Source organism: Thamnophis elegans, chromosome 11, assembly GCF_009769535.1.
Source record: "Thamnophis elegans isolate rThaEle1 chromosome 11, rThaEle1.pri, whole genome shotgun sequence".
Taxonomy (NCBI): Eukaryota; Metazoa; Chordata; class Lepidosauria; order Squamata; family Colubridae; genus Thamnophis; species Thamnophis elegans.
In genome coordinates this window covers 68870993-68887565 of record NC_045551.1, presented here as the reverse complement: position 1 = coordinate 68887565, position 16573 = coordinate 68870993, and the positions used below count along the sequence as shown (strand labels likewise).

Below are 16573 nucleotides of genomic sequence, written 5' to 3'. Positions count from 1 at the left end.
CACAGAGTCAGACTCCGATGTGGGCACTAGGGATGGTGAGTTCTAGTCCTACCTTAGCTATGAAAGCCAGTTGGGCGACTTTGGGCCAATCACTAGGGATGGTGAGTTCTAGTCCTACCTTAAGCACAAGAGACGTCTGGGTGATTTGGGGCCAATCGCCAGGAGACTGAGAGTTCTAGTTCCATTTTAGGCATGAAAGCCAGTTGAGTGACTTTGGAGCAATCACTGGGACACAATGAATTCTAGTCCCACCTGAGTCCCATCTCTCTCTCTCTCTCTCTCTCTCTCTCCATCCATCCATCCATCCATCCATCCATCCATCCATCCATCTATCTATCTATCTCACCTATCATCTCTCTCCCCTATCTATCTATCTATCTATCTATCTATCTATCTATCTATCTATCTATCTATCTATCCATCCATCCATCCATCCATCCATCCATCCATCCATCCATCCATCCATCTATCTATCTATCTATCTATCTATCTATCTATCTCACCTATCATCTGTCTCTCTCATCTATCTATCTATTTATCTATCTATCCATCCATCCATCCATCCATCCATCCATCCATCTATCTATCTCACCTATCATCTGTCTCTCTCATCTATCTATCTATCCATCCATCCATCCATCCATCCATCCATCCATCCATCCATCCATCATCTGTCATCATAATCTATTCATGTCTGTCTATGTTTATCCGTTCTATCTACGTAGCTATCTATTTATCTTCTCTCTCTCTCTCTCTCAACCCAACCCAACCCATCATGAAGGGTTAGCGTGGTGAAAATAGAAGGAGGTATGTTGAATATGTTCACCGCCTTGAGTTATTTGTAAGAATAGTTAAAGTAGGAATGATTTTTTTAAAAACAAAATTAGATAAAAAATATAAATAAATAAAAGTGGGATTGCAGGGGGGAAAAAAGCCAGGAAGCTGTTAGGTTAAAGAGGGCGACTTTATGCTGATTGGTGGCTTCCAAAACGCCACGGCTTGAATGCAAATTCCCTTGATTTTCATGCTTAGGAAGTTGTCGGAGATTTGTGTAGCAGGGTAAATTGGGTTGCTTTATTGATTTGCAGAGCACATGTTAATAAGAAATCCAAGCTACGTGGCCTCTTTAGGGATGAGGGAGAGAATGTGAGGCTTACTTTTGAAAAAACACAAAAGAAACTTTGCTTCCTGAAACCCCTCCTGGAATGTCTGCGGGGATTCTCTGTCATCCAGGTCAAGGTTGTCCCAAAGGTGTTTCCCCCCCCCCCAAGAGGCAACTGGACTTTCTTGGGGTTATTTTTTTTTCTTTGAAGAGGTTTTACTTCTCACGCAAGAAGCTTCCTCTGGTTCTGACTGAAGGGTGGAGGATGGGAGGATTTATATTCCTTGCAGACGGCTGGTCATTGGCATCCTTTTTGGAGAGTCGTTGAGGCCACTGGGGGGGTATCTTTGTGTCCTCAGGGTCACCTGCTGCCAATCACCTCCTCTAGACCGATTAGATCCCACAGATTAGGCCTCCTCCGAATTCCATCCACTGGCCAATGCCGACTGGCGACTACCCGGAGGAGAGCCTTCTCTGTGGCTGCTCCGACCCTCTGGAACGAGCTCCCCGTGGAGATTCGAACCCTCACCACCCTCCAGGCCTTCCGCAAAGCCCTTAAAACCTGGCTGTTCCGACAGGCCTGGGACTAAAGAACTGTTGCCCCCCCCCCCCTTGAATTCAATTCAATTCAATACAAATGGGTGTGTGGAGTCTTTTTGGAACTGCTGAAAAAACGACATGTTGTGAGGCTGTGTTTTCTGTGCGATGTTCTCTGCCCTCTGTCCCTTCACTGTTGAAAGATGGGCACCGGCTGTCGTGGTCTCTGTGTTGTCTGCATCTCAATCTGAAGCGCAAAGCGGTTCCTGTCGTCTGCATTTTTTTGGAAATCCGTTCGTACACCTGTTCCATTCCAAGGAAGATTCATCCAAAAGTGCATAGCTAAATCTCTGTGGAGATTCTCTGTCCTCCAGGTCCTGGTTGTCCCAAAGGGGCTTTTTCAGGAGGCAACTGGACTTTCTTCTTTTTTCTTCGAAGTTGTTTTGCTTCTCATCCCAGAAGCCTCTTCAGCTCTGACCGGGTGGTGGAGAAGGGAAGGATTTATACTCCTTGCAGACAGCTGGTCTTTTGCGTCCTTCTAGAGAGTCAGATGAACAGATTTCCAGAAAAATTGCAGAATACGTGAATAATTTGCCCTTCAGTTTGAATTGCAGACAACACAGACACCACGACAGCCGGTGCCCATCTTCAACAGTGAAAGGACAGAGGGCAGAAAACACCTGAAGAATGCACAGCTCCACAACATGTGGTCCTTTCACCAGTTCCAAGAAAGCTCAAACATCCATTTGCACCATTCAGGTGACTCTGAGGATTCAGAGAGTCCTCCCAGTGGCCTCAAAGACTCTCTCAAAGGATGCAAATGACCAGCTGTCTGCAAGGAGTATAATTCCATTCCCCACCATCCAGTCAGAGCTGAAGAAGCTTCTCGGATGAGAAGCGAAACATCTTCAAAGAAAAAACAGAAAGTCCAGTTGCCTCCTGAAAAAAGCACCTTTGGGACTTCCTGAAATGGGCTATGCAATTACATAGTCAGGGAGAACACAGGGGACATTGTTGTTGTTTTTTTATGTCAAGAGATGGAAAAGTGATAGTTGCAATGCAATTTTTAAAAAGAGTCACTTTCATGGAAGGGAATAAAGATGTGGAGACTCTGGAAAGAGTGCAGAGAAGAGCAACAAAGAGGATTAGGGGACTGGAGGATAAAACATATGAATAATGGTTGCAGGAACTGGGTATGTCTAGTTTAATGAAAAGAAGGACCAGGGGAGACATGACAGCAGTATTCCAATATCTCAGGGGTTTCCCCAAAGAAGAGGGAGTCAAGCTATTCTCCAAAGCACCTGAAGGCAGGACAAGACGCAATGGGTGGAAACTAATCAAGGAGAGAAGCAACTTAGAGCTAAGGAGAAATTTCCTGACAGTTAGAAGAATTAATCAGTGGAACAGAAGTTGCCTCCAGAAGTTGTGAATGCTCCAACACTAGAAGTTTTTAAGAAGATGTTGGATAACCATTTGACTGAAGTGCTGTAGGGTTTCCTGCCTAAGAAGGGGGTTGGACTAGAAGACCTCCAAGGTCCCTTCCAACTCTGTTATTCTATATTCTGTTCTATTCTATTATTCCCACTCTTAGGCTCCCACAGAGAAGTCCCACCCTTGCGATGAACTAATCAAGCGATTCTTTAGGTCTGTCTCCATGTCAGAGTTGCCACCATTCTTAAAAAGTTGGAATTGGAATTAGATGTATACACATAGTCCTCGAGTTACAACAGTTCATTTAGTGACTGTTCAAAGTTATATTGTTGCTTAAAAAAAGCGACTTACGACCGTTTTCCCCACTTACAAACATCGCAACATCTCCATGGTCAGCAGTTGGACTCCTTTTTGTGACGGTTTTAGTGTCCCGGGGGTCGTGTGGTCTTCCTTTTGCGACCTTCTGATAAGCCGGATTCACTTAACAACCGGGTTACTAACTGCAGCAATTCATTTAACAACGGAGGCCAGAAAGGACGGGGCAAAATTCAACGTAACCAATGTCTCGGCAACCAAAATGTCCACAATGGGGTTGTCCATTGTGGCCGTAAGTGGAGGACCACTTGTGTTACATTCTAGGCGCTCCATTGCCTGCACCCCAAACACTTCCTGACATCTTTGGAAGGGAATGCAAATGGGATTTATGGCCCTAATAAATGGGATAGAAGACTCCTTGAGTTTCCAAGGCCTCCTTTGTAAATCTTCCATCCATCAGCTTCGGCACCTCCCGTTGCGATTAAAGGCTTCACACGCCTGGAGGATAATGGATTGCATTTATTGACAAACACTGGATGCATCTCGCCAACAAATTATTTGAGTCCCTCATTAATTGCGAGGAATAAAACGGCACATTCCTCAACCACAGTTTCTCCTCAGAAGTCACTTCTCTTTCTTCTGCCAAAGATTTAATGCCATCTCCCTGGGAACTGGGGTCTTTTTTTCCCAATAGAAAAATTAGCTGTCTCTGGACCCAAAGGTGTTACACTTATCACTGGTGTACATCCTTGTGTTGCAGCTGATGCTATTATTAGGCTAAAAGCGAATTCTCTCAATCTTCCTTGTGCCAGCAGCGTTCAGGGAAGGTAGTGTTGTGGCCGGCCAGCCGCCAGGCCCTCCAGCAGCCGAATCAGAGGAGGAGGAGGAGGTGTGGGAATCAGGGTTAGGATCAAGGCAACCTGGGAGCTCCATGGGGGAAGAGGGAATGGAGATAGCAGGGAGAGAGAGAGAGAGAGAGGGAGGGAGGGAGGGAGGGAGGGAGAGAGAGAGAGAGAGACGGAGCCTGGGTTGTCCGTCAGATGGAGAGTCAAGAGCCCCCAGGTCTGGAGGTGGCTGATGAGGAAGAGAAGGAACAGCTGGGTTCAGTGCCTGACACACGGATGTGCAGAAGGCAGAGGAGAGGAGAGCAGTGGAAATCTATGGGCCGGTCCTTGGGACAGAAGAGACACCACTGCTAGCGAAGCCCCACCCTAGCTCTGAGGATAAAAGGCAGGGGGCGGAGATGAATAGATGTGGCAGAGGAGAGGAGAGCGGTGGAAATCTATGGGCCGGTCCTTGGGACGGACGAGACACTGCTGCTAGCGAAGCCCCATCCGAGCTCTGGAGATAAAAGGCAGAGGGCGGAGATGAATAGATGTGGCAGAGGAGAGGAGAGCAGTGGAAATCTATGGGCTGGTTCTCGGGACAGATGAGACACCGCTGCTAGCGAAGCCCCATCCGAGCTCTGGAGATAAAAGGCAGGGGGTGGAGATGAATAGGTGGGGCAGACAACTACTCATCTCCCTGCCAGAGAGTCTTGTTAGCCTGAGGCAAAACTTTTTGCCGGGACTGCCGGCATTCCTAATTAAACATCCGAGGCTTTGTCGTGTTTTGGGAGCTGAATCAGAACAGGTAGCCCTAATGTCACCATCTTTTCTGAGAAGTTTTGTGAAAACTCAAGTCCTTTTACTCGTCGTTTGCCTTCCTCCGCTGTCTTTCCTATTGGGTGACTTCCGTCAAGATTGGCTGTTCATCCCCAACATTTATTTCATAAGGCCTGAGGCCTTCATCTCTCCAATTCAGGTAACAGGTTTGTTCTGCTATGAAGTAATTTTTGAAGCACTTTTCTGCGGGCCCTGACTCCTCTCCCTCAAGGTCACCAAAAATAGATCAGGTCATAGCTTAAACAGGAAGGATTTATCTCGAAAATTATGCACACTTTCAAATGGGGCCACCTGAAGCAAACGCTTTGGCCTTAAACATCCCACAGAGGATCTGTTCTCGCCGCAACTTTCAAATGGAGCTCTTTTTTTAAAAGTCATTTAAATCTCAAAGGTCATAGAGTACACCAGTTACTATACTTAATCATAGTTTCAACTGGAAAACTGCAAGGATCCCAGACCAAGCTAAGCCCCCAAAATGCTAGAATAGTCCTGGAAGCCCATCATACTGACAAATTGGCCACCGACGGGCACATAGAGATGAGCAATATCTACACACCGTTCAAAAGAATAGCAGAACAGAATAAAGGAATTGGAAGGGACGTTGGAGGTCTTCTAGTCCAACCATTTTTCAGGCAGAAAACCTGATACTATCAGTCAAATGGTTGTCCAATCTCTTCTTTAAAACTTCCAGTGATGGAGTACCCACAACTTCTGGAGGGAAGCTGTCCCACTGATTAATTGTCTTTGCTGTTAGGAAGTTTCTCCTTAATTCCAGCTTGCTTCTCCTTGATTGGTTTCATTCCGTTGCCTCTTCTCCCGCCTTCTGGTGTTTTGAAGAATAGGGTGACCTCCTCTTCTTTGTGGCAGCCCCTGAGATATTGGAAGACGTCTGTCATGTCATCCCTGGTCCTTCTTTTTGTTAAACTAGACATACCCAATTTCAGCGATCCTTCTTCTTGAGACAATCAAAAATAGGTTCCACCACAAAACCGCGCTCGACTAAACCGCGCCCGACTAAACCGTGTCACTGACGTCATTAACAGGGCGACAACAGCGCGGAGACAGAAGCACGCTGTAAACCCTAAACCTAAAATTAACCCCTAAACCTAACCCCCCTAAACCTAATCCTAAACCTAACCCTAAACCTAAAACCCTTAACCTAACTCTAACCCTAACCCTTAACCTAACCCTAAACCTAACCCTTAACTTAACCCTAAACCTAACCCTAACCCTTAACCTAACCCTAAACCTAACCCTAAACCTAATCCTTACCTTAAGTTGAATCGGCTTGCTTTCAAAGCGCTATTTAAAGCGCCCTTCTTTCTCCGCGCTGGCTGTTGTCGCCCTGTTGATGATGTCAGTGACGCAGTTTAATCGGGCGCGCTTTAGTCGAGCGCAGTTTTGATGGGTCACGCAAAAATAGTACCTCTTTGCCAACAATCAACACCCAAATAAGCTGAGATTAACACCAAGATTAATACTAGACCCACAATCAAGCAGTAAACAATATCCCAAACAAGGGACTGTAAACTAAGACAAACACTCAAACCTTAACCAACAACATTTCCACCACCAACACTGCTTAAATAAATGTAGCTACTTTTACAGTGTTTCCCCCAAAATAAGACAGGGTCTTATTTTCTTTTTACACACCAAATATGGCTTGGGGCTTATTATGAGGGGAGGGTTTATTGTTTTGTGGGGTTGCCGGGCGGCTGCTCTCTTGCGAGCGGGTTCCCAAAGAGCCGGGCACAGCCTCAGGGGCGAATGGCTGTGTTGCGCCATCGCAGCAGCGCAACACAACAGCCATGAAGCGATCACACTCATGAGCAGCCAACCGGCAAACCCCCTTTACAGCCGGGCACAGCGCCATTCACTGACCCAGGGATATCGCCAAGCCGCATGAGCGCCTGTTCACCACTCCCCAGCCGCTCGGGGCATATGCTCTATGGTTGGTGGCCCAACTGCCAGCAGAGTGTACAACCATAGAGCGTATGCCCAGAGCGGCCACTACCGGAATACTCGGTTTGGAAGTCGCAGAAAAAGCTATGCGGTGGTGGCTGCAGCGGAGGTGTCCTGGCTCTGCGGAGAGAGCTAGGCCAGGGCATCATGAGGCTGGCAGACACGTGAGCAAGAGCGGAACAGCCGCTCGCGCAACCCCCCCTTCCAGCTGTGCAGAGCGCCATTCACTGCCATTTCGAAGGCCCTAAGCCGCGGGAGCCAGGTGGCGGTGAACAGGTGCTCAGGTGGTTTGGCGATACCCCTAGGCCAGTAAATGGCACTGTGCCCGGTGGAAAGGGGGTTTGCCGGGTGGCTGCTCGTGAGCGTGGTCACTTCATGGCTGCTGTGCTGCGCTGCTGCGACAGCGCAACACAGCCATTCGCCCCTGAGGCTCTGTGCCCAGCTCCTTGGGAGCCCACTCGCAAGAGACCAGCCGCCCGGCAACCCCCCTCTTCAGCTGGGCACAGAGCTACTCACCAACCTAGCGGTATCCCAAAGGTGCTAAGCAACACGATCATATTACTATTACTTAGTTGGATAATGAAACATCTAAACTCAGAGAGCACTAAGGGCCCCACAGTCCTCCTATCCTTTCTTTTCTTCCTCCTTCTCTTCCTCCTCCTCCTCTTCCTCCTCCTCCTCCTCCTCTACCACAAACCCCACTCTGTTCTAGCACTGATGATGTTACCTTGTTGGGCAATGAAACATCTGAAAGAAAAAAACCCAAACTCAGAGAGCACTAAGGGCCCCACAGTCCTCCTATCCTTTCTTCTCTTCCTCTTTCTAGCACTGATGATGTCTCCTAGTTGGGTAATAAAACGCCTGCAAGAAAACCACCCAGCTCAGAGAGCACCCAGGGCCCCAGAGTGCAATAATCAGATGAATGACGTCCCCTAATATAGATTATTTTTCCTAACTCTATTTCCCTTGGAGAAAGATCTTTTGTCATTTAGATGTAGAACATGGAATTTCCAATAGAGAGCGTTCAATGTCCCAGCTAGATACCTGTAGAACCCACCTAAAGTGGGGTGTGTGTGTGTGTGTGTGTGTGTGTTTGTGTGTATATATATATGTGTGTGTGTGTGTGTGTGTGTGTGTGTGTGTGTGTGTCACAACCCCTGGTATGCCCAAATATGGAGGAAGCATACTGCTCCCTTTTTCTGTGTATCAGCTCGTCACAAGAGACCATCAGGACAGAAAGCCATTATTTTTTTTTTACTGTTGCCTTTGTTATTTATTTATCAGCACAAATGCAACACAAATGCAACATAGATAGATAGATAGATAGATAGATAGATAGATAGATAGATAGATGATAGATAGATAGATAGATAGATAGATAGATAGATAGATAGATAGATAGATAGATAGATGATAGATAGATAGATAGATAGATAGATAGATAGATAGATAGATAGATAGATAGATTGATTGATTTTACAACCCCTGGTATGCCCAAATATGGGAGGAAGGTCACTGCTTCCATTCTCTGTTTTTCGGCTCGTCACAAGAGACCATCCAGACAGAAACCCAGTATTTTTACTGTTGCCTTTTTTTACTCAGCACAAATACAACATGTGTGTGTGTGTGTGTGTGTGTGTGTGTGTGTGTTGTATTTGTGCTGATAAATAAATGTAACAAAGGCAACAGTAAAAATATTGGGTTTCTGTCTGGATGGTCTCTTGTGACGAGCCGATGGACAGAGAATGGAAGCAGTGGACTTACACACACACACACACACACACACACACACACACACATCAATCTCTTTGAAGCTCTTAATTTTTTTAACCATAACTTTGTCAGAGTCCACCGAAAGTATTCCCGTGTAGCTTAACACGTCCCTCCTAAGAACCAAATGTGTGAAACTTAAAACCTTAACGTAACCAAGGCAGGACATTTGAAACTGGACATTAATAATGATCAGAACTGCCAAAACGTTGTGTGTGTGTGTTTTTTTTTTTTTAAAAAATTAACTGGACAAAACGTTAGACAGCGGCTTTCCAAGGAAGCGAATCGACTTCAGGAAGTAGGATTTTGCTTCAGCCGGGACTAATGAAGTAAGTTTTGGGGTTTTGTCGTTTTTGCTTGTTTTTAGGAACTCAGGAACGCCCAAAGCGAACAGCTGATGGGGATCAGGAGGGAAGAAGAGATGGATATGTCGGATGACGATAGCGATGAAAATCCCAGCAACAAGAAGCTGCGGATGGAGGATTCAGGTAAAATTCCAGTTCCTTCCCTCTGTTATCTGAAACACCAGATCATCCTCGATTTAAGACGGTTCCAAGTGGGGGAAAAGACACTGGGAACATGGAGGCTGCTTGGAAAGATGGTTTAAGAGTGCCGAGGTGGCGCAGTGGTTAGAGTGCAGCACTGCAGGCTACTTCAGCTGACTGCTAGTTCTGCAGTTCGGCGGTTCAAATCTCACCGGCTCAGGGTTGACTCAGCCTTCCATCCTTCCAAGGTAGGTAAAATGAGGACCCGGATTGTTGTTGGGGGCAAAATGCTGACTCTGTAAACCGCTTAGAGAGGGCTGAAAGCCCTATGAAGCGGTATATAAGTCTAACTGCTATTGCTAATGGTGGACAGGACCACGTGGTTTGAGGTCCTGGGGTGGGAAAAGGGGAAGAGATGGTGGGTTTTGTGCCCTCTGTGCTTCTGAGTTTGAGCTTGAATTCTGATTGGTTGTCAGACTCTTATGGGGCCATGCAGGGGCCACTCTGCAGGCTGTGCTGAGTCCCAGGCTTGGTTGAGCCTTGCTGGGTGATGTCATCTTCCCAGGTGCCACGTGGTGAGATGAAGTGAATCACTGCAGTTGATAAGTTACTAACAAGGTTGTTAAGTGGATCCGGCTTCCCCGTTGACTTTGCTTGTCAGGAGGTCGCAAATGGGGGATCATGTGGGCCCCGGGGCACTGCGACCGTCATAAATGCGAGTCAGCTGCCAAGCGTCCCAATTTTGGGGTGGATTCAGATAAAATTGCAATTCCTTCCCTCTTTATTTCTGAAAACGCACAGGGAATCCTCGAATTACGACCACAATTGGGCCCCTAAGCGAGACGTTCGCGAAGTGAGTTTTGCTCCACTTTATGACTTTACTTGCCACGGCTGCCATTGTTACGGTAGCGACACGGTCATTAAGTGGATCCAGCTTCCCCATTGACTTGGCTTGTAAGAAGGTCGCAAAAGGGGATCACGTGACCTTGGGACACTACGACGGTCATAAATGCAAGTCAGTTCCCCGAGCCTCTGAATTTTGATCCCAAGAATTGGGGGACGCTGCCATGAAAAACAGCCACGAGTCCCTTGTTTCGAACGGTCACTAAATGAATAGTCGTAAGTCGAGGAGTACCTGTGCTTCCGTCCTTGAGCCCTGAGAGATGCGGTGAAGTGGGACGGTTAACTTCCATGGTTTTATGGCAGAGAATCGTGCCGCAAAATCCATATTTTTAAGAGGAAGAGGCTCCCCCTTGCCGATTATAATTCCTTTTGCTGGAGACGGATTCGATTTTCGCAGATTTGATCTTGCAGATATAAAACTTGACGCGTCTCGGCGAAAGAAGCCGATAAAATGCCATCTGTGGGGAGGGAAGGAAGCTTCGGCACGGGTTTATGGTTGTAGCTAATAAAAAGAACAATCCAGAAAAAGGACCCCGGGCAGCCTATTGATCAGCGAACAACTATTTGATGGGGAACTACTCCAGGTGTAAATCCTTCCTCTCTTCTTCTGTTGTTTGCACAGCTTATTTCTTGCAAGTCAATTATGATTTTTCACTTTTTCGGCCTGGGACTGGCGAGGGTTTTCCTGTTTTATTTCCCTCAGGGCTGGGATATTTCTGTCTCTCTGGTCAGAGCAAATGTGCCCTCATGGAAGGTAGAATCACAGGGTTGGGAGGGGACTTTGGAGGTCTTCTAGTCCAGCCCCCCGCCCACTTCCTCTTCCTGCTGCTCCTCCTCTTCTTCTTCTTTTCTTCCACTCCTTCTCCTCCTCCCTCTTTTTCCTCCCTATTTCTCCTCCTCTTCCTCTTCTTCTGCTTCTTCCTTCCTTCCTCCTCCCCTTCTCCTCTTCTTCTTTTCCTTCATCCTTCTTTCCTTCTTTTTCTCTTTTTCTTCTTCTCCTTCCCTCCCCTCTCCTTCCTCTTCTTCTTCCTCTTCTTCTCCTTTTGCTTCCTTCTCCTTCCCTCCTTCCTTCCTCCTCCTCTTCTTCTCCTCCCCTCCTCCTCCTCTTCTTCTTTTCCTTCTTCCTTCCTCCTCTTCCTCTTCTTCTCCTTCTCCCTTCTCCTTCCTTTCCCCCTCCTCTTCTTCTTCTCCTCCTCCTTCTCCTTCTGCTTCTTTCTTCTCCTTTCTTCCTTCCTTCCTTCCTTCCTTCCTTCCTTCCTTCCTTCCTCCTCCTCCTCCTCCTCCTCCTCCTCCTCCTCCTCCTCTCTAACTGTGCCTTCAACAGAGCCTTTCAAGCTGGAAAGCTGCAGTAAACAAATAAAGAGTTTTATAAACTCAGAGAAAAGTGGAACTTCTCATTCACCCGGAGGCCTTTTGGTCTCTAAAGCTGAACCCAAGACTTTCCTGTCTCCAATATTCCTCAATATTGTGCCTAGAAGAATCTCCACAGGGAGATTCTGCAAGTGACAGGTTAGCTGTACTTCATAAATCCAGCCAATTCCTCTGTGAGCAATTTTCGTGCCACAAATGGTTGCGGCAAGAATTTTCTTTTTCATTTGAGAGAGCGTAGACATATAGAGTTCCTTCATGAGCAACTGGTTGGATATCATTGTCCTCTCAGTTAACTCTTGCTATACTCAACTGATTTCACTTAATTAAGAGGCTACTCTTCATTAATGTAAAGAAGGACTAGGGGTGACATGATAGCAGTCTTCCAACATGTGAGGAGCTGCCACAAAGAAGAGGGAGTCAAGCTATTCTCCAAGGCACCTGAGGGTAGAACAAGAAGCAATGGGTGGAAAGTCATCAAGGAGAGAAGCAACGTAGAACTAAGGAGAAATTTCCTGACAGTGAGAACAATTAATCAGTGGAACAGAATTTGCCTCTAGAAGTTGTGAATGCTCCAACACTGGAAGTTTTGAAGAAGAGATTGGACAAGCATTTGCCTAAAATGGTATAGGGTTTCCTGCCTAAGGAGGAGGTTGGACTAGAAGACCTCCAAGGTCCTTTCCAACTGTTCATTCTATTGTATTCCGTTCCGTTCTGTTCTATTTGGGAGAAATTTTGAATTTGCTGTGCACTCTACAGAAAAATGGCTGGTCTTCTTATTCTATAACATGTCACTTAAGGAATTGGTGGTTCCTTAAGCGATGCTAAACATGTGGATGGTGCATCAGCAAGAATTAATGCAGCTTCATATCAGAGGGACCATCAGAAGAATTAAGATTCCTTTGAGGTGCATTCAAAAGCCTGCAAGATCTTTTTTACGCGTGTTGCATGTAAAAAGACGCTTCACATGCCACAAGTAAGGACTTTAGTTGCAAAGTTCTGGATGTCATCTTCACTTTTCGGACACCTTCTCCTGGATGCCCCCCCCTGTCCTGGTAAACGTTTCTCTCTCTTCTCACAAACACAAGATGTGAGAGAAAGAATCTTTGGGGTCATTGGTGTTCTCCGAGCTTGGTGGCTTTTCTTGCAGATGTTTCATTACCCAACTAGGTAACACCATCAGGGCTAGAAGGGAGTTGGGTTTGTGGAAAAGAGGAGGAGGAGGAGGACTGTGGGTTCCCTGGTGCTTTCTGAGCTTGGTGGGTTTCTTGCAGACATTTCATTACCAAAATAGGCAACATCATCGGGGCTAGAAGAATAGAATAGAATAGAATATACAGGAATAGAATAGAATAGAATAGAATATACAGGAATAGAATAGAATAGAATAGAATAGAATATACAGGAATAGAATAGAATAGAATAGAATATACAGGAATAGAATAGAATAGAATAGAATATACAGGAATAGAATAGAATAGAATAGAATAGAATAGAATAGAATAGAATAGAATAGAATAGAATATATAGGAATAGAATAGAATAGAATAGAATATACAGGAATAGAATAGAATAGAATAGAATAGAATAGCAGAGTTTGAAGGGACCTTGGAGGTCTTCTAGTCCAGCTCCCTGCTTAGGCAGGAAACCTTACACCACTTCAGACAAAGGGTTATCCAACATCTTTTAAAAAACTTCCAGTGTTGGAGCTTTCTCAGCTTCTGGAGGCATTAATTGTTTTAATTGTCAGGAAATTTCTCCTCAGTTCTAGGTTGCTTAGAGAGAATGGTGTTTGTGGAGAGGAGGAGAAGGAGAAGGACTGTGGGCTCCCTGGTGCTCTCTGAGCTTAAGTTGTTTTCTTCCAGACATTTCATTACCCAACTAGGTAACATCATCAGTGCTAGAAGGGAGTGATGTTTGTGGAGAGGAGGAGGAGGAGGACGATGACTGTGGGGTCCTTGTTAATCTCTGAGCTTGGTGGTTTTCTTGCAGACATTTCATTACCCAACTAGATAACATCATCAGTGCTAGAAGGGAGTGATGTTTGTGGAGAGGAGGAGGAGGGGGGGCGGGAGGGGGAGGAGGAGGAGGAGGAGGAGGAGGAGGAGGACGACGACGACGACGACGACGACGATGACTGTGGGGTCCTTGTTAATCTCTGAGCTGGGTGGTTTTCTTGCAGACATTTCATTACCCAACTAGGTAACATCATCAGTGCTAGAAGGGAGTGATGTTTGTGGAGAGGAGGAGGGGGGGCGGGAGGGGGAGGAGGAGGAGGAGGAGGCATTGAGGTCCTTGCTGCTGTCTGAGCTGGGTGGTTTTCTTCCAGACATTTCACTACCAAACTAGCCAGAGAGTTGGGGTTTGCTCTTAACTCACGAAAAACACCAAGCTCAGAGAGCATTGAGGGCCCCACAGTTCAGCCCTTAGCTACAAATATTCTCTTTTATCAGAAATAAGTTTGTCTGTACCTAATCAATGTGTGTGTGTGTGTCTGTGCGCCCGTGCACATACATGTTTTTATTTCAGACAAAGTAAGTCACCCCCTAATTTGCTTTGCTTCAGAAATAGAACATGGCACGGAGTATTTGGATTGCCTCGTGGCTGAGAAGGTGTGTGTACATTTTCTTTTCCCGGAGCTGTTCGGTTTACTTGAGCTAATCTGGTTTATAAAAGGGTGGAAAAATGGGCTTTATAGAAGAAAGTTCATGGAATAGGTTATCTGGCGTTCACAGCAACTGCTCTAGCTTGGAAACCGAGGGTGGGGACAGCAGAGGAGCGAAAGGTTTGAAAAGATTAGGAAAAAGAGGAGAAAAATACATCGTCCTATTTTTTGGGGAGGGGGCTGAATAAGCAGGCAAATTATTTTTTTTTAAACAATTTCTGGCCAAGAATCGGGGCACCAAAGTTGAATCGGGGATTGTGACAGCTGCTGTTGATGGAGAGACCCAAATGGGAGGTTGGGGGGGGGGAATAAAACCTCAGAAACGGCCGCTAGCTGAGATACAGTTAGGTAGATTAAATAAAAATACGAAAATGAAATTTTCTAAGCAGGGAAATATATTCAGAACGCTTTAAAAACGAAGCAGCAGCACCATCATCCCATCCATTAGACGTTGGTTCAAATACCATCCTGTGAGTTCTTTCCCCCCCCCCCCGATATTATTTTTATTACATAGACAACACATACACACAACAATGGAAAAAAACACACACAAACCCCCCCCCCCATCATCACATAGAGCATGTCGTTTGGTTACAGGTGTTTTAACATTTATCATTCTTATACTTTTATTATTTCATTTAATAGGTTATAATATACAGTTTGGGTTGCTTTGTTTACCATCCCTTCCTCCTGTTGTAACACCACCTTATTTTCCCTTTCTTTTCTCCCTCCCTCCCTTCTCTACTTTCTTCCTTCCTCCTCTCCTTTCCCTTCCTTCTTCCTGTACCTTTCTCCTACTCCTGCTCTTCCTCTTCCCCTTCCTACCCTCTTTCCTCCTCTTTCTCTCCTTTCCATCCTCCTCTCCTTACCTCTTTCTTTCCACCCTCTCTCCCTTCTCTACTTTCTTCCTTCCTCCTCTCCTTCCCCTTCCTTCTTCCCTTACCTCTCCTTTGCTCCTGCTTTTCCTCTTTCCCTTCCTACCCTTTCTCCTTCCTTTTCTCTCCCTTCCATCCTCCTTTCCTTTCCCTTTCCTTTCTCTCTCCCTCCCTTCTCTCCTTTCTTCCTTCCTCCTCTCCTTTCCCTTCCTTCTTCCCTTACCTCTTCCTTACTTCTACTCTTCCTCTTTCCCTTCCTATCCTCCTCTCCTTCTCTTTCTCTCCTTTCCACCCTCCTCTCCTTACCTCTTTCTTTCCACCCTCTCTCTCTTCTCTACTTTCTTCTTTCCTCCTCTCCTTCCCCTTCCTTCTTCCTGTACCTTTCTCCTACTCCTGCTCTTCCTCTTCCCCTTCCTACCCTCTCTCCTCCTCTTTCTCTCCTTTCCATCCTCCTCTCCTTACCTCTTTCTTTCCACCCTCTCTCCTTTCTCTACTTTCTTCCTTCCTCCTCTCCTTTCCCTTCCTTCTTCCTGTATTCTCCTATTCCTGCTCTTCCTCTTTCCCTTCCTACCCTCTCTCCTCCTCTTTCTCTCCTTTCCATCCTCCTCTCCTTACCTCTTTCTTTCCACCCTCACTCCCTTCTCTACTTTCTTCCTTCCTCCTCTCCTTCCCCTTCCTTCTTCCCTTACCTCTCCTTTGCTCCTGCTCTTCCTCTTTCCCTTCCTACCCTCCTCTCCTCCTCTTTCTCTCCTTTCCATCCTACCATCCTGTGAGTTCTTATTTCCCTGCCTGCTGGCACCAAGCCCTAAAATGAAGGGCGTTGAAGTGTAATTTCAAGAATTATCCAAGTGCAGCTCTTTGCACGGTGCTGGCTGGAGAGATTTTCAGCCCCCTTAGGGTAGATCTGTAATTTCCCGCGTAATGGAAGCATCGTGGTATTGTTACGCCGCTTAAGGCAGCCGTGCCACACAGAAGTTCTCCATTTACAATGGCAGCGTGCGAAAGGCTTTGGCAGGAAGTGCAGGGTGGCATTCCTCAACATACGACCGTTTGTTTAGTGGCCATTCGAAGTTGCAAAGAGGGGGATATGGGTAGCTTGGGGTCAATGGGAAGGGTCCTTGAGGCTCGCTGAGCTTGGTGGGTTTGCCTGTGGACGTTTCACGACCTAACTAGGTAACATCATCAGTGTTAGAAGGGAGTTGGGGTTGCAGGGAGGAGGAGGAGGACTGTGGGGTCCTTGGTGCTTTCTCAGCTTGGTGGTTTTCTTGCAGACATTTCATTAGTGAAATAGCTTTGGGAATAATAATTTATATTAGGGGATGCCGTTCATCTAATTATTGTACTCTAATGTCCTTGCTGTGCTCCCTGAGCTTCCTTGTTTTCTTGCAAATGTTTCATTACCCAACTAGGTAGCATCATCTATGCTAGTAGGGAGTGTGGTTTGTGGTAGAGGAGGAGGAGGAGGAGGAGGAGGAGGGGGAGGAGGAGGGGGAAGA

General features: G+C 46.3%; 1 protein-coding gene across 1 annotated transcript in view; it reads left to right on the top strand.

Annotated features, from left to right (window-relative positions):
- Positions 1-16573, top strand: part of ENOX1 (ecto-NOX disulfide-thiol exchanger 1) — a 132600-nt gene that overhangs the window by 48401 nt on the left and 67626 nt on the right. Inside the window, exon 6 of the mRNA XM_032226638.1 lies at positions 9149-9269. Coding sequence (XP_032082529.1) covers positions 9149-9269 — 121 coding nt within the window. The remainder of the gene's footprint in view (positions 1-9148; positions 9270-16573) is intronic.